Source organism: Dermacentor albipictus, chromosome 3, assembly GCF_038994185.2.
Source record: "Dermacentor albipictus isolate Rhodes 1998 colony chromosome 3, USDA_Dalb.pri_finalv2, whole genome shotgun sequence".
Classification (NCBI taxonomy): domain Eukaryota; kingdom Metazoa; phylum Arthropoda; class Arachnida; order Ixodida; family Ixodidae; genus Dermacentor; species Dermacentor albipictus.
In genome coordinates this window covers 44,150,076-44,168,445 of record NC_091823.1, presented here as the reverse complement: position 1 = coordinate 44,168,445, position 18,370 = coordinate 44,150,076, and the positions used below count along the sequence as shown (strand labels likewise).

Below are 18,370 nucleotides of genomic sequence, written 5' to 3'. Positions count from 1 at the left end.
TTGCGCTGAATTCGAGGTTTACGTTACGCGTCGCCGATGAAAAAAAAAAAGTCCCCATAAGGCGTCGACGTGCATACCGGCCGATCGACGCTCGGGCGGCTTACTGTTAGAGAATTGAAAAGCTGTTCGGTGGGACGCAACCGGCACGCACATAATAGTGAGTTTATGTGCAGCACTACTGATGCAGCAACGCTAAAAAGTGAAGAAGTCCGTTACAGATGACTGATATATCCTCGCACAACAGGAAGAAAAGAGAGAGAGAGAGAGAGAGAAATAGATGACGGGAAAGGCAGGGATGTTAACCATACACACGTCCTGTTTGTTACCCTGCACAGGGGGAAGGGTGTATGGGGATGAAGAGAGAGAGAGAAAGAGCACAGCTTCGTGCACACTGGAAGGTTCGCCCCAAGTCTACACACGGTTCCCAAGACTTCTCGACTTGAGGTATTTCAAGAGCGCTTTAGTGGCTTTCTGTGCCAACGAAGCGTACGGCCAGGGTCCAAGGATCTTCATTACGGAAAAGGAAGGAAAAGACACCGCAAAGAGTACAACCTAGCAAGATCATGTGACGTAGACCACTATTGAGAAATAAACACCATAGTTTTTCTTTCTTTCTCTTTTGTTTTTTAATTTTTTTTACAGTGAAATACGGAAAGCTCACCAGATTTTTTTTTTTACTTCTAATGTTAAACTCGGCGGCTTTCTGTAAACGGATTTCTGTAAACGGATCTTACAGGTTTATATCAGAACATGTGAGCTTTTATACAGAATGCCATGTAATATCAAAATACGGACATGTGGTGCATTGGCTTACAATTATAGTATCAATCAAATCACTGACGCGCCGAGGCATTCAGCACCTCGATCGTTATCCCACTAATCAATTAGTGCTTCTGCAGCGTAGAATAAACACCTTCATAACGCCGCGTCTGAAATGAACGAACATATGATGCTACACTCCCGGTTCTGAAATGTTTCAGAGCATCGCCTCGGCCGCGGTCGTCTCATTCTGCTGTCTCGAGCACCGGCGGTCCATTGTCAAACATGGACTCGACGACGTCCGCTCGGTCGGAGCCCTGGCTTCGCCGAGCAGACCCCTGACATTTCGAACCCTTTCAAACAAACGGGTTGTCCACTTCACGCGCAGCTGCGGCCACTCGCGGTCGTGCACGGCATAAGGTCAATCGCCGGTTACACGAAGGCATTCTCTGGCCGGCAGAATGCCGTGCGACCGCGTGGGTTGCAGCCAAGCGTGGCGCATCGTCTGTGACCGCCCGCAGCCTAATCAGATCCACGCTTGACGCCAAGCAATATATGGCAAGCAGTGTCTACCTGTGCCAGCTCGTTCCCTCCCGACGATCTCTCGTCAGCGGTCAACGGCAAGTGTGGCAAGTGTGACCCTTATGACCTTGACTTGTCTGTTGTTTACAGTCACTTGTTTATCTTTGGAATTTTTTTTTTCGTTTGCTTTTGCCGCGGCACCGGGCATCTGGCGACTTGTTTTACGCAAAACAGCAACTGCGCATTGGCACGTTCGACGCCGACGCTCTTTCTCCGCGTTCTGTTTTGGGTGGTAGCTGAGTAACTGTGCGTTAAAATGCGTAAGGAGCAGGCTCGATGGTGACGTCACCCATCGGGGTGGTTACGACCTTTTTGCTGCTCAGCATTCAGGCCGCAGGTTCGTTTCGCGACCCCGGCGACTGCGTTACGTTGGAGGGTGCAATAGAAGCATGCTACAGTCAATTTACGTCCCCCCTCCTTTCGAGATTGAAGCGCTGGCAGGGCCAAATGAAGTGTTCCTCGTCACCAATTTTCCGACATTCTGTGTATACCGGAGAGGTACTTAGCCCAGACTTGAACGCCCGTCCTGGAGAGTTGGCCGATCCTGTTCAGAGCGGCGTCCGATCGGTTAAGCTTCTTCACCACTTGACAACCTGCAAACAAGAGTATTTCTAAACGCGTGTGTGGATCATATCATGTTCGCTGAAGGACTGACGATGATTCGTAAGGAGAGTTCAGGCCTTCTACTCGCGTATCTGCGGGACGCTGAATTAATGGACATGTATGCGGCAACCGAACCCTGAACAGCGAAAGAGGCGAACAAGTGGAGCAACTGCAGGTTCATATTGCAAGGCCTAACACCGCCTATAAAAACACTGTAACCAACCAATCTATTTAAATCTAACGGGCCCATTAGAGAACACCGTAAGGCCAAAATTAATCGATAACCATTCACAACCGCCTCCTTCGCTGCACACTTCGCTGCTTTTGGATGTTCAGCCCAATCAACCAGACCAGTCAGTACGTTTGCCCATAGAGTAGGGCGTAAGACACAATACGACACGCACGTACGTACGTGCGTCTTATGTTGAAAAAAAAAAAAAACTTTAGAAAATGTGCTTTCTGTTATTTTGGTGTGTGAAAGCAAAATCATGGCGTCCTTCAGATATATAGTCACACAGACTGACGGTTTCTAGCCGGTTCACTGTGCCTTCACAAAGCTTCTTCTTAAAGGAACACTGACGCAAAAATCTGGCCTAGCTTTCTTGTGTTTTCTTTAGTAGGTAGCCTTTGACTCCATGACAGCGGTATATAGCCTGCATTTCTGAGTTATTTTATATTTCGAGCAATTCGAAACGCGCGCCAAATGGACGTGCGGGTACGTACGTAAAGCAAGATTCTTTTCACGCCACATAAATTGGAGGGTTGTGTCCACGCCGAATCCCGAGCTGCTCACGCGCATGCCAGTCAGCGCAGTGCAGTGGCTGAAGGGTATACAGAAAGCTGGGCGCGTGCTGCCCGTTCGTACTTTCCATCCTCGTGGGAAGATGGAAAGTACGGTGTTTAACCTTCTCTGGCACCCTTCTCTTGGTACCCATTCTGTAGCCCTAATGATGCAACCTGCGCATTACATGACCTGTCCAGCACCATTTTTTTCTCTTAACGTCAATTAGAATATAGGCTATACAACCGTTCGCTCTCCGATACAGACCGCTCTCTTTCTGTCTCTCAAGGTTATGCCTAGCATTCTTCGTTCCATCGCTCTTTGTGCGGTCCTTAACTTGTTCTTAAGCTTCTTTGTCAGTCTCCAAGTCTCTGCCACTGATTGTACACCTTTATTTTTAATGATAATGGTAAGCTTCCAGTCAGGAGCTGACAATGTCTGCCGTATGCGATCCAACGCATTTTTATTCTTCCATGAATTTCCTTCTCATGATCAGGGTTCCCTGGGACTAATTGACCTAGGTAAACGTACTCCTTCACCGACTCTATAGAGACTGACCAGCGATCCTGAACTCTTGTTCCTTTGCCCGGTTATTCATCATTATCTTTGTCTTCTGCATAATAATCTTCAACCCCACTCTTACGCTTTCTCTGTTAAGACCCTCAATCATTTGTTGTAATTCGTCTGCAGTGTAGCTGAATAGAACAATGTCATCGGCAAACCGAAGGTTGCTGAGGTATTCGCCGTAGATTTTTACTCCCTTCCCACTTTAATAGCTTGAATATTTCATCCAGGCACACAGTGAATAGCATTGGAGATGTTGTGTCTCCCTGTCTGACCGCTTTCTTTATACGTATCTTCCTACTTTTCTTGTGTAGAATTAAGTTAGTTGTGGAATCTCTGCAGATATTTTCCAGTATATTTACGCAAGCAGTCTGTATTCCTTGATTACGTAATGCCTTTATGACTGTTGGTATCTCTACTGAACGAAATGCCTTTTCGTAATATATGAAAGCCATATGTAGAGGCTCATTGTACTCTGCGGATTTCTCTGCGATTGTACTCTGCGGATTGATGACATGGATGTTATCCATTGCAGAGTATCTCTGCCTGAAGCTAGCCTGTTCCCTTGGTTGACTAAAGCCCAGTGTTGCCCTTATTCTATTAGAGATTATCTCGGTGAATAGTTTATAAAATACTGGGAGTAAGCTAATGGGCTTATAATTTTTCAATTCTTTAACGTCTCCTTTCTTGTGGATTGGTATAATGTTTGCATTTTTCCAGTTTTCTGAGACCCTTGAAGTCCACAGATACTTCGTATAGAGAGCCGCCAGTTTTCTAAGCATTATGTCTCCTCCATCTTTGATTAAATTGACTGTTATTCTATGTTCTCCTGCCGCTATTCCCCGTTTCATGTCTTGCAAGGCCCTTCCGACCTCATCGCTAATTATAGGAGATTCTGTATCCTGTTCATTACTGTTTTGAATGGAGTTATCCTGAGTCCTCTGGGTACTATACCGGTAAGTCTAGAATTCTTCCACTGCTTTTACTATATCTCTTAAATTGCTGATGATATTACCCTGCTTATCTTTCAGTGCATACCTCTTGGCTTGTCCTACGCCAAGTTTCCTTCTCACTGATTTCGGGATGCATTCATTTCTTACGGCTTCTTCAGTCTTTCTCACGTTATAATTTCGAATATCAATTATTTTCGCTTTGTTGATCAGTTTTGACAGCTCCACGAATTCTATCTTATCCCTTGAGTTGGACACTTTCATTCTTTGTCATTTCTTTATTATGTACTTTGTTACTTGGAAGAGCATGCCTACTGGTTGCCTTGGTTCCTTGCCTCCCACTTCAATTGCTGCCTCTGAAGCCAACCTAGTTACGGTTTCATTCATTACCTCTATGTCATCTTCATCTCTCTGTTCTAAGGCTGCCTATTTGTTTGCAAGCACCAGCGTGAATTTGTCTGCTTTTACCCGTACTACCTCAAGGTTGACCTGGTTTTTGTTGACCAATTTTACTCTTTCTGTCTTCAAAAGGAGGTGAATGCTAGCTCTCTCAAACCTATGATCACTGCACTTTACCCTACCTATCACTTCTACATCCTTCACAATGGTGGTATTGGCAGAAAGTATGAAATGAATTTCATTTCTTGTTTCACCATTAGGGCTTTTCTAGGTCCACTTTATGCTGCTACGCTTCTTGAAAAAGGTGTTGGTTATTCTTTGCTTATTCCTTTCTGTTAATTCTACCAGCATCTCTCCTCTAGCGTTCCCAGAATCAATGCCGTAGTTGCCAATTGCCTGTTCACCCGCCTGCCTTTTCCCTGACTTTTGCATTGAAGTCACCCATTACTACTGTATATCGAGTTTGCACTTTTCTCATCGCTAATTCAACGTCTTCATAAAACTTACCTCATCATCGTGATTGGATGTAGGAGCGCAGGCTTTTACTATCTTTAATCTATACCTCTTATTAATTTTTATTACGACTGCTGCTAACCTCTCATTAATGCTGTAGAATTCGTCAACATTGCCCTCTATGTCCTTATGGATTAGAAATCCCGTCCCGTATTGCTTCAAGTCTGAGAGACCTCTATAGCAGAGGACATGGCCGTTATTCAGCAATGTATAAGCCTCACAAGTTTTTCTAATCTCACTATAAGGCCGGTGATATCCTAAACAATGTCTGATAGTTCCTCAAAGAGTCCTGCTAAGCTAGCCTCACTCGACAGAGTTCAGCTGTTCAAGGTTGAGAAGGTCAGTTTTCATTGGCGGCCTGTACGGATCCAGAGATTCTTAGATCCTTCTGCTGCGTTACAGGTCCGACCGCCGCCTTGGTCAGGTGCTCCGAAGCTGCTGGAGACTGAGGGTTATGGGTTAATTGTAGGAATCAACATCGCAGATTGTTAGGTTATTGTTCTGAAGCTCACACGTTCTGCCTCTTTGAGGAGCGGTATATATATTGACGGTGCTTTGCTCCGGGCCACCGTTAGATGCGGTGGCCCGGATATATATATATATATATATATATATAGCAATTGACGGTGGTCTAAAGTACTATAACGTAATTAGGTAGAACTTAGTGAATTTTCATTAATTCGTCCACTATGTGTTTTAATTTTTTTTCGTAATGTCCACCTCCTCGAGTAGTAGTAGTAGTAGTAGTAGTAGTAGTAGTAGTAGTAGTAGTAGTAGTAGTAGTTATATATATATATATATATATATATATATATATATATATATATATATATATATATATATATATATATATATATATATATATATATATACCAGAAAGTGATCGCCCGAGAATTTCACCCCAGTATGCGTATAAGAGAATGGTTCGCATGCCTATAAATGTGGAGCAGGGACTGGGACAAGTTATAGTGCGGTTCGTTTTGAAGATTCGCACACGTATCTCCGCAGTATACGGCGCCCAATGCGCACTGCACAAACGCTGTCAAGATGACGGGAGCTTCGCGTCAAGCTGTCACTCGCAATTACAGCTCCCGGCATTGTGTCGACGCGTGCCACATGTCTGATCCGACGGTGGGGTAAGATGAGAAGGGGGGGGGGAGGTGTAGGTCGAGCTTTTGGAATCCTCATGCTCGCGAGGGACTTGTTAGGAGACGACGCTGCTATAAAATGTTCCCAAGTTAAGCTGCCGACGTGCAGGTGTCGGTAAATCCTGTGCTTGCAACCACGACAAGTGTCACACTGAAAACGTTTCAGAAACGGTTGGGCAGTCGCCGGTTGCTTTATATATGTGGCCTGTTCATAATCTGGATCATAATGTCGCTCTCAAATTTCCCGCTATTGATTGAGATTAACTTATGTCTGAGCTGGAGGCAAAAGGCGTAGCGCATCAGAAACATGTCAAAAGAAGAACACAAACGACACAAACGTTTCGCATAGCGCCAAACGTGTGTGTCGTCTGTGTCCTTCTTTTGTCCTGTTTCCGATGCGCTACGCCGTTTGCCTCGATCATGATATATCAACAATCCTAACGTGCAACTTCGGTCAACTATATCTGAGAAAACGGTTGAAATGTGCTGAAGAACCCGCCTCAAACATCCCTATACTATGTACACTCTGGTTGACCGAAGTCAATGCAGGTATTGGCTCTTGTAATCATCCGTATAATGACGTCTTTTCGATATTTTTCCTCGATTCATTACCTTATCTGATTGCATTCGAAGAGACAATTTGGTCATCTTTTGTCAGTACTTAATCTAACTGACAATCGCGTCGTTGGTACACGCAAAAGAATTAAAGAAAAATAAAAGAAAATATCAACGGCAACAAAACAACCTCGCAAAGTGTCGCAGAGCCTTGAACTGGAGAACACGTGCTCCTTTCCTCGGGTACCATGTACAAATAACCCTCACAAATTCGTAATTGCATATTTGTGTATAATCCTATATACCTGAATACGTGTGTGCAAATAGCTTTCTTCTTTATTGAAACCAAAATAAGGGAAGGCGATCTAGTCACCCATTATGGTGACAGCTACTCCTTTTCACGTAAGTCATAAGTATAAGAGAACTACAGTAAATTAAGAAGTGACAACATGGGTTCAGAAAATCTAGAGCAGTGTTCGATAAGAGAGTAAATGAAGTTCTTATATAGGGGGGTCCTAAAAATAAATTATGGGGTTACACGTGTCAAAACCACAATCTGATTATGAGGCACGCCGTAGTGGGGGACTTCGAAAATTCGGACCACCTGGAGTTCTTTAACTCTTTCTCTACCATGACGAAAATAGGTGTTTCTGTAGGTTACGCCAGATCCTATTTCCGGAAAAATCTACTGCACTGAATATATTAAGTAATACTTAAACAAAAAGCAGAATTAATGCACTTTTCACGCATAAAAGTTTTATTAACGAGATGTAGGTCATAAAAGATATGAAAATTGCCAGAATCAAGATTGTTGGATACGATTGAGCAAAGTTTGTAAAGAAACGCTTGTATCTACTAAGAAAAATATGTAACAAAAATTATGAGATATACAAAATAGATTGTCGTCTAATAGGCACTAGCTATGAAAAATGAAATTTTTTTATTGAACAGGTATTCCACTACAAAAATTTAACTGCAAGCCTACATTTGGGCGTGCCCGGCTGTGGCCGCCGATGTTCCTGGCTGCTGTGTGTCGTCGTCACTCTCAAAGCCAGGCACATACCCAGCCCCCCCATCCCTCCCGAAGTTAATCTGCATACCTCCCCCCCCCCCCCCCCACGCACACACACACACACCCTGCTCACGCCACCACTCCTCACACACATTCCTAAAGCGCCTATGTTCTTATTGAGCGATGAACCACTGGTCCCATATGAAGATACATTTAACTTTTTAAAAGCCACAGGAATCCTACAAGAACTGTAGCACATTTCATGTTTTATATTTTTACTTGGCCATTTACACCATTTTACAGCATTTCAACAAATAAGCTAATACGAAAAACATGTTCTTGGCGCATTATAGTCTGCACGGCTGCTGCACCATAAAAATCCCAAATCATCATCATCAAATCAATCTTGAGAATTGACAGTTATTCGGCGGTCAACATGTTGTTGCCTTTTCCACTCCTTTTGGATGGCGGTAGTTATCGGCATCTCCTGGGGTGTGAAGGCCAGTTTTGTCATCGATTCGGCGCCCCAGCGATTAGCTCGAGGTGCGTTCAGTGGTCACCATCTATTCAACTGTCACGCGCATTGCTGTTGCTTCGTTAGTTCAACCTTCTTTGTTTAGACTGATCCAGGGACCAGGAAAGGGATTCGGTTCGTAGTCACCTGGTCAGTATGCTCGGGGAACGAGCTTCGGCCTGGAAAAACTCCAGTTGGCGTTTAACTTTTTCTTTTGCTTCATTATTTCCTCTAATGACGGCTTGCCACGATGCTGGCAGATCCTCGGAACCATACAACCGTGATATGGATGGACGGGAAAACGACAACAACGCGGATCATCAAATACGTTACTGCGGACAACGTGCGCTTATGTACAGTATATACAAGGTGCTTTTTTTTTTTTGGTTGCGGCCAATTTCTTTAATTGCCTGCGGCAGGTAGCACAATTCTAACCCTCTATCTAAATTACTCCATGAGGTGGCCACTGCATCTTAGAGAATCAACATGCTTAATAGAATAAGTAACATATTCATGCTGATGAACTTGATAATTAATTATTTTATGGAACATATTTTAATGTACGAATTGCCACTAGTGAGTTCGCGAGGTGTACCCGCTTGGAACGAATTTTCTGGACTGGACCAATTTCTAGATATCAATGTTCAAAGTGTCCGACGAAATGCATTGGTCACCTGCACCGCCTGTGGCCCGCGCTGCACCCGTCGCCCGCGGCTGCCCGTGGTGCGAGCACGAACGGGCCGATATGCCCCGTATGCTTTGGGTATGCCAACGCCATGAGGAAGAAGGACCAGGGGGAATGGGGAAAACACCAGCAGGACCCTTTGAAGCGGGGCGCCTCGCTGGGAGGCACCCGAAGACAAGGAGTGGGCCGTCCAGCAGGCTAGGGCCGTTGCCGAGGATCTCGGAAGATTTTCCTCGGGCGATGGACCCCTGGAAGCCTAGCCCCGGGCACCAACATCAATAACCGCTAGACAAATAAAGTTTACGCCTATCCTATCCTATCGTTCCAGTTATTTGTGCACTTCAGTGCTTAAAATAGCGTTTTTTTATAAATAACCGGAGCACCAATGAGTGCATGTGTGTGCGTTTCAATATATATATATATATATATATATATATATATATATATATATATATATATATATAGTCATATAATGAGAAGCCAACAAACACTGACACCAAGTACAACATAGGGGAAATTGCATGCGCTTAATAAATGAAATAAAGTAAGGATAAATTAATGGAAATTAAAGTGGATGAAAAAACAACTTGCCGCAGGTGGGAACCGAACCCACAACCTTCGCATGTCGCGTGCGATGCTCTACCAATTGAGCTACCGCGGCGGCGTTTCCCCATCAACTTTCTTGGGTATTTATGTGTACTAGTAGAACCCTGGGAGTGTTAGCCAGCGCCCCCGCTCACAGACCTTGGCGGCGGACGTGGAACGTCTTTTTTTGCCGCAGGCGTCACGAGAACGTGATCTTTTCGGGTGAAGGCAACTGGTCAATAAACCCACATATGCTACCTGAAGGCATCAATGTTGCCGGATAGTACACATCCTACTAGTACACATAAATACCCAAGAAAGTGGATGGGGAAACGCCGCCGCGGTAGCTCAATTGGTAGAGCATCGCACGCGACATGCGAAGGTTGTGGGTTCGGTTCCCACCTGCGGCAAGTTGTTTTTTCATCCACTTTAATTTCCATTAATTTATCCTTACTTTATTTCATTTATTAAGCACATGCAATTTCCCCTATGTTGTACTTGGTGTCATTGTTTGTTGGCTTCTCATTTTATGACTAATAATTATCTGGTCCCTCGGTTAACCCCCTTTCTTCCCGTTTATATATATATATATACCGACCGATCCAATTTTTGGTGGCAACGTACGTGGTGCGTGGTGATTTTATTTTTCACTGTGTAAAGAAAGCCCGCGAAATACGTACATATATATATATATATATATATATATATATATATATATATATATATATATATATATATATATATATATATATATATATATATATATATATATATATATATATATATATATATACCAGAAAAAAAGCAGTTCTGGGTCCGGGTAAATATTCACAGTGAAGTAGACGCGCGTATGAAGCGGTTTATTGACGTTTCGGCCGGGGTCCGGCCTTCATCAGAATCTGGTGTGAAGGCCGGACTGAAGGGAATGAAGGCCGGACCCCGGCCGAAACGTCAATAAACCGCTTCATACGCGCGTCTACTTCACTGTGTATATATATATATATATATATATATATATATATATATATATATATATAGAGAGAGAGAGAGAGAGAGAGAGAGAGAGAGAGAGAGAGAGAGAGAGAGAGAGAGAGATCACCACGCACCACGTACGTTGCCACTAAAAATTGGATCGGTCGTTTCTGGAGCCCCTCTACAACGCAACGTAACGCTCTTGACCCTAAAGTGGATATCAAAAAATTTTGCGTGGTTCATCTTAGTTAACTAATTAAGCGGAATATAATAAAGTACTCCTAGGAGGGCCGCATGACGGCAAATCATATGTCAGTGGTTTAGTTCAGCTGCAGCTAACCACTTTTCTTTTTAATCCTTCGCACAAGTTACGTGAAACACGCGAAAACTTTCAGAGAACACTTTTAAAAATCTTTTAAGGTTGCCTGTGGCAGACATCACAATTCTAGTTCATGAGCTGGTCTACTCGCAGCGGCGGACAATATTTGCGCAAAGAATTTAGATGCGAAATCGACTAATTATTAAAAATTCACTAAGTAATTTTATAACTAATTAGTTTATGAACCATATGGCAATCTACAAATTAAAGCCGTGGAGTTCGCAAGGTGGATCCACCTGGAATGAATTTTCAAGACGACACCAGTTTCGAGATATAAATTATCCAACTTTGCGGAGAAATAAATTGGCGTTCCAGTTAATTTGGTAACAAAACGTTGTTTCATGCAGTGAAGCACAGAAGTAACTGGAACTCCAATGCATTTCTCCGCAAAGTTCGGAAATCTATATCTCGAAATTGGTGTCGTCCTGAGAATTCGTTTCAAGTGGATCCGCCTTGCGAAGTCCACCGCTAGAATGTGGAAATTGCAATATGGGCCATAAGATAAATGGCTTAAAAGTTTATTAGTGAATTCCTGTTAATTAGTCAGCTTTGTACTATAATTTCTTTTGCAATCAGTGTCCGCCGTTGCGAGTAGAACGGCTCATAAACTAGAATTTAGCTATCTGCCACAGGCAATCTTTTAAAAAAATTTGAAAGTGTTCGCTGAAACACCCTGTATATATTTTTAGTTCGATGCATTAAGCAGCATTTTCTTTAAGCAAAAGTAACTAGAACGTCAATGCATTTCGACGGACAATTTCAAAATTAACATCTCAAAAGTGATGCAGTCCCGAGGATTCATGCCATGTGCATGCGCTTTGCGAGCTCACCGTCTATAATACGTAGCTTGAAATATGTGCCGCAACTATCTTGATTCGATCAATCATTTCAAAGAAAGAAAGAAAGAAAGAAAGAAAGAAAGAAAGCGGGCTTGAAGAGATAAGCTATAGTTGGAGAAAACATCCATTTTATTTATCAAATAAAAATAAAATCAAGACAGTCAGCCCAGGGCTTCGCTGGCGTTATTCCTCAATGCTTCTCACAGCCGTTAATGCGGAGGAGGTGAACGAAGTGGGAGTTGTGGAAGCAGAATTGTGCATGCATTGAACGTCTGATCCTGGTACTGTCTGACCTATAGATCTGGCTGCGTCCTTTCAGCGTGTGTTGTACGTAGGGGTTCAATCGTTGGCGTTGCGAGACCCCCTGTGGAACGCAGGATTTATCTAAAAATCATGGAGGGTTTACACGGGCGGTGTATCAAGTGATACGTTTTCGATCGCGGAATATGCCCCGCGCGCGACTTCAGAGATATAAGCTGAAGCAAGTAAATGCCCAAGGGCCAATCGCTTTCGTGATATTTCAAACCCCCTTCCCCCTCCCCCCCCAAATGTTTCTGTTTTTTCTTTCCATATATCTGCTCACTGTATATACACGTTCTTGCGATTAATGTAGTCTGTATAAAACGCAAACGACATGTTACATCCGCATACGCAAGATAAGCGCTCGACCATTAGTCGGTGTCCTAATATGAAACGAGAAAAAACGGGCGGGTCAGTATTGGTCATAAATAATTCGTGTACTTCTGTATCGAGCGGTGAAACCCAGTACTTCCAGTAATATGGGTTGAAGTATGCCATCCGTAATTCAACATTTGCTCGGTGCCTTATGCACGTAAGACGAGCCTAAGTTTGCAAAAAGAATTTTTTTTTTTCAGAAAATGAAGCGCCAATGGTAACGGCACACAAAGAAGGAACAAAAGACAGGACAAGGCGCTTGTTGTTGCAACTTATTGCAACGAGAAAACGGGAGTTATCTAAATAGAAACGAAAGTAACGTGATGTTGCTGACAAGCACGCGGACCATGCAGACGTGCTATTGCGGATCAGTTCTTCATCTGACAAGTGATATGTTTTAAGCGCCATAAGTGAAAAAATGTTATTGGTTTTGAAGCTGCGCTGCATCAGAAAAAGGATGGGAATAGTCACTCGAAAGAAAAAGATGATGATAGCACTTTCTTTCTTGACGTTTGTTTCTTTATGTTGCGTGTTCTTCTTTTTTTTTTTGATGACTGCGTATATCAGACTGTCAAAAATAAAGTATTTCGGATGAAACGATAATTTTTGCTGATCGAGCTTCATAGCTCTGGTATAGACGTTATAATTGGCGCGATATATCGTCGAGGCATTATCGGTTATTACGATTTCGCTTAATAAATGCGTTTTCTAATTTTGCGATCTGAAGGGTAACTTTGTGTTGCATAATTTAGGTCAGCCTGTATTGAAAGCGTGCCCTTTTGCTGGAAACATTATGGCTAGCACCATTTTACGGAAATGTGGACTTAAAGTATGCCTCTTTGACTTGAAACTATTCACATTATCTCCTTCTCTTCCCCCTTTTCTCCTCCCTTCCACCTCTCTCTATTTCCCTATCTATCTATCTATCTATCTATCTATCTATCTATCTATCTATCTATCTATCTATCTATCTATCTATCTATCTATCTATCTATCTATCTATCTATCTATCTATCTATCTATCTATCTATCTATCTATCTATCTATCTATCTATCTATCTATCTCTCTCTCTCTCTCTCTCTCTCTCTCTCTCTCTCTCTCTCTCTCTCTCTATATATATATATATATATATATATATATATATATATATATATATATATATATATATATATATATATATATATATATATATATGCGTGTCACCTAGGCACGTGCTGTAAGGAAATGCTTACGATTTATTCACTCTAAACCAGGCTGTGGGCACGGAGACTGTCTTTTCGTCAGACCCAGTATGTTTGTTGGTGGGAAAGCCACCAGCCTTTCTTTCTTTGCCCCCCTTCCCTTTTTTCTCAGCCTTATTTTTTTCTGATTACAGTTATTACCACATTTATCCAATATATAGGTGAAAAGCCACACCAACCCGCAAGGGGCCTGCCATGCTGCTGGTGAGTGAGACGACATATACTCTTAAAAATTGCTACAAAGCTTTCTTGAACAATCTCAGATGCATGCGCAATAAGGTTAAACCCAGCACACCAAGACGAGTGGGCCACTTTGTCAACCAATCCTCGTTTGCCCTGCCTTGTTTGCTTATTCTGCATACTCCAAACTGATTGATGCTGGGTTTTACCTACAGTTCCAGGTGTTGCGTTGACCTGCTGTGGTTTCGCAGTGATTTTTTTTAAATGTTGGCTTGTACATTCGTCTGGCCATGGATGTGTGTAATTTCTCTTACAGAACACTTGTGTGCTTTTTGTCGTTTGGAAAAAAGTGCAGCAGCGCGTGCAATATGTCAATGTGTGTTTTTTTATCTCTTTCCTATTCTTTCCTCCTCTTATTTTTCTCGCACGCCCCTTCCCCTCTTTTCCTTTTTTGGAAGCGGGAAAACGCTGTGCCTTCGGCAGTTGCAATATATACCCCTTTTTTTTTCTTACTTCTTTCGTTGTGACCGTTATTTTCTGTTGGCTAGTCAAGAACTACTTGCGGTAATAATTGGCGACTATTTTCATGCTTTCACCTAAAGGAAGTGGCAGGCCAACAGTCAATGAGCATCAAGGGTCATGATAAAAAAGAAAGTATGATGTGAAAAGTCGAGGTGTAGAGAAACCTTACAAAAAAAATTAGGAGAAGAAGAAAGGAAAAGAAGAGAAATAAAGAACAAGAAATATCTTTGTTTAGCAGAAAAGTCCTCGGTCTCGTGTTTTTCGATGTTCGTAGACTCTTTTTTGTTCCCTATTGTTAAGTGTGCGCTATCTTTCTTTCTCATCTTTTTTTTTTCGTTTACGAGGAGCCTCAACCCTTCCGCTTCCCTCGCTCCAACTTTGCGGCTTGAAGACAAAAGGGGAGCATAAATCTGCTCACGTATTAGCAGCGGCGTCTGAATCCCGCTGTGCTTTGTTTTGTGGTGGGTCTTCATTGCACGCCTTTTGCGCAGCGTAATTTGATTACTGCGGCGTTCAAAACAACTCCTCCTGCGCCTTATTCAAAATTGAATGACCCAGCTTGAAGAAAAAAAAAAGTTATCGAAGCAAAGCAAGCGAGCGCAGTTATTTTGTTCACTTTTGCCCTTTTGCAGGGGCAGAAAGCCGTTCCGGTAAGCATCCCTCAAAAAAATAAATAAAGAAAGAAAAAAACAATAATAACATAATGAATGAATGAATCGGAAGGAAAAGAAATACGAAAGAAACAAGAAGTATAAACAACGGTAGTAGTTTTAATTCTGCACGCGTTTTCATGGCGGGGGGTGGGGGGCGGGGGGGGGGCGCAAGGAGGAACGAGAATTAAGAATCGCCTCGTGTCTCCTGCGGCGAGGGGCAACTCGGTGAGCAAAATAATAACTCGCGTTACAAGTACACGGTAAGCGTGTTCAACCGTAAACTAGCGCGGTGATGTTCACGTGACTCAATAATGCTAGGGGCCCGAAGGCAGTGCGGCGCGCGTTCGTTCGGAGTGGGCGATTACAGCTCCCGACCGACAACTATGCAATTAATATACGCGGCAACAAAGAAACGGTACTGACCGAGCGGCCTGCTTAAAAAATAGCGCGGGGACCACGACAATGCAGAAACTACAGCGTCCTGTGGCTGCGCCACACGGTTTTGCGACCGGGAGCTCTGCGCGTGGCATAAAGGAGTGGAAGTGCGTTTGTTACGGCTCGTTGTGGTGTGCCGGAAGTTACTGCTTTGCACATGCCTGTATTGACGATGGTTAATTCAACCTACTTTGCTGATAGTGACTTGTCTGTATATGGTAACTTCTGCGCGGTTTAGAAAGTGTCTGCACGTGCGTAGTTTCCTTATAAAAATCGACCTCCGAAGCTGGCTTCCTTGCAGTAAGAAGCATTATGGGGAGTAGCCTGCTTCGACGATCGTCTTTGTTTTGCAAGGCAACGGCCGGTTATATTGGAATCATGCACGTGTGCTCGCAACTAAAGCGTCATTTGTGATAACGGTAAACTCAACGTTATAAATTAGTAAATATGACAGTTGAAGGCGCGTCAACTGGCATCGAACTTGGATTCTCTGGGTGAGGTGATTGGTCCTGAGCCATTTGCATTAGCCGGGTGCGCATTTTATCGCGTTTTGCTGGACGCGATGAATGTTCACTCACTCACTCACTCACTCACTCACTCACTCACTCACTCACTCACTCACTCACTCACTCACTCACTCACTCACTCACTCACTCACTCACTCACTCACTCACTCACTCACTCACTCACTCACTCACTCACTCACTCACTCCACTCACTCACTCCACTCACTCACTCCACTCACTCACTCACTCACTCACTCACTCACTCACTCACTCACTCACTCACTCACTCACTCACTCACTCACTCACTCACTCACTCACTCACTCACTCACTCACTCACTCACTCACTCACGTGGCATCGAGTACCGGCACGTGCTATTAATGATTTCCGCAGTGTCGAGTGTGCTGCGTGCGACACGTTCCGAAATGATGACTGCGGCTTGGACCACACAGCAAAGCAGTGGTGCAAGACGTGAGAGATGTCAGCGACACATGTGGAGCGAGCAGTTCGGAGGCGATTCTGGAAGGTTGTCGAAAACTACGCACTTGAACCTCGGTACACCGACAGTGGTCCGGACGCTCTGCTTGTGGAACGGGGCAACGTTCGGACTACATATCACCGTGCATGAACAGGAGCGCACAGTCGCTCCACGCGCAAAGTGGAATGTGCAAAGAAAGACCCGTCTCGCTCTCTGTATTTGCATGCTGGGCATGCAAGCACCGAGATTCTCGTTGTCGGGAGCAGTAACTTTCATAAGCAAACGCAAGACAGCTCCAAGAGGTAAAGGCGGTGTGTCTCCTCACTCGGCCCGACTAATAAGCTGCGTAAAAAATGCACCCCGGGCTCAGAACGTAAGTAAGCCGTCGCCTGCCTCACTTCGCGAAGAGCCAAGCCGTAACTGGATTAAAACGGCGGGCGTCCTGCCTTTCCCATGCTGGTATAGCTGTCCACTTGCGCACACAAGCAAATTGAGTGCATCGAGGCACTTATTTTGCTAAGCTTGTTGTCTTGTGCTTTTGCGTTTTTTAATATTATTATTTTAACCACATTATATCGGCTTTCTTTTATTCGTCTACGTCTTCTTTTCGCTGGTTCTTTTTTAATTAAGTTGTTGTTGCTACCATGCCTTCACAAACCTAACACCACAGTTGGATCTCATGAACCGATGCTTTCCTGAGCGATGAATTAAGACAGGTGTCAGTGTCTCACTCACTAAAAAGAAAAAAAAACGATCTCTGACGTTCTACTTGTGAGCTGCGAGTGAAATGTGCTGCAGTGACAGCAGTTTTTATCGATGCGTAGCTTAACCGTGTCCTGTTATTCTCCTGCACGAATAGTGCGCTCATTGTGTGACTTAATCAACATATGCACAAAGCTACTTTCTTTCTTTTCATCCCAACTCGCCGTGGTTGCTCAGTGGCTATGGTGTTGGGCTGCTGAGCACGAGGTCCCGGGATCGAATCCCGGCCTCGGCGGCCGCATATCGATGGGGACAAAATGCGAAAACACGCGTGTGCTTAGATTTAGGTGCACGTTAAAGAACCCCAGGTGGTCAATACTTCCGGAGTCTTCCACTACGGCGTGCCTCACAATCAGAAAGTGGTTTTGGCACGTAAACCCCCATAATTTTTTCTTTTCATCCCAATTTCTTCGCTTTCTATTTTCCTCCCTTACAATCGGCTAGACTGCACGAGCTCGCCTATACGATAGTTCTGGGTAGCAAGTAGCGCTCTCCAAGTCAACCTATATTTTGTTTGGTTCCAGTGTACGATTCTGTGATTCAACGTCTTCGCTTGAGCGGTATACGCTGTTATCGAGGTAAACTTTATAATTCCGTTAGCTCTAACATATGAAGTTGAGAGTCAAGCTTGTTTTGGTGTTCTGGTTGTCTGTCGTCAAGTCTAAACTTAACATCAATTCGCAGCAAAACGCGCACAAGCCCTTTATCAGTAACTCCGTCACCAGAAGTGCGCATCTATAAAGTGAAACCTGTCAACGAAAGTTGCCTAAAATAAAGTAGAACGAAAAATTGGTGAACAGAAAGCAGTAAAAACTGGTCCTACCATACTCCGATCACTAATTCCTTGAGATTTTACGCAGCAAAACCAAAACATCGAAACCCCTGTGGCTGTCGCCCAGTACAATTAAGTGTTGTGTGACACTTGTAGTGGTGTGCGAATGTTCGAAACCGAACAGTGTCCTATTCGATTCGGTTTTCAAATCTTATAGTCGCTGTTCGTAAATGCAAATACTTTTCGAGCACTTTTCGAATGTTTCAAATCGTCAATTGCGCCCAATTAAACATAACATTTGAGCA

The 18,370-nt window shown here is 43.6% G+C and overlaps 1 protein-coding gene across 3 annotated transcripts in view; it reads left to right on the top strand.

Moving 5' to 3' along the window:
* LOC135898209 (protein krueppel-like) overlaps window positions 1–18,370 on the top strand; it is a 184,832-nt gene that overhangs the window by 45,133 nt on the left and 121,329 nt on the right. The window contains exons 1-2 of one of the 3 annotated variants that reach the window (XM_070535404.1): window positions 13,938–13,961; window positions 15,092–15,109. The exons of 1 other annotated variant lie outside the window; for it this stretch is intronic. In XM_070535404.1, coding sequence (XP_070391505.1) covers window positions 13,953–13,961; window positions 15,092–15,109 — 27 coding nt within the window. In that variant the 5' untranslated portion in view covers window positions 13,938–13,952. Of the gene's footprint in view, window positions 1–13,918; window positions 13,962–15,091; window positions 15,110–18,370 lie in introns of those variants that run through there. One more of the 3 variants, XM_065427050.2, reaches the window with a different exon arrangement.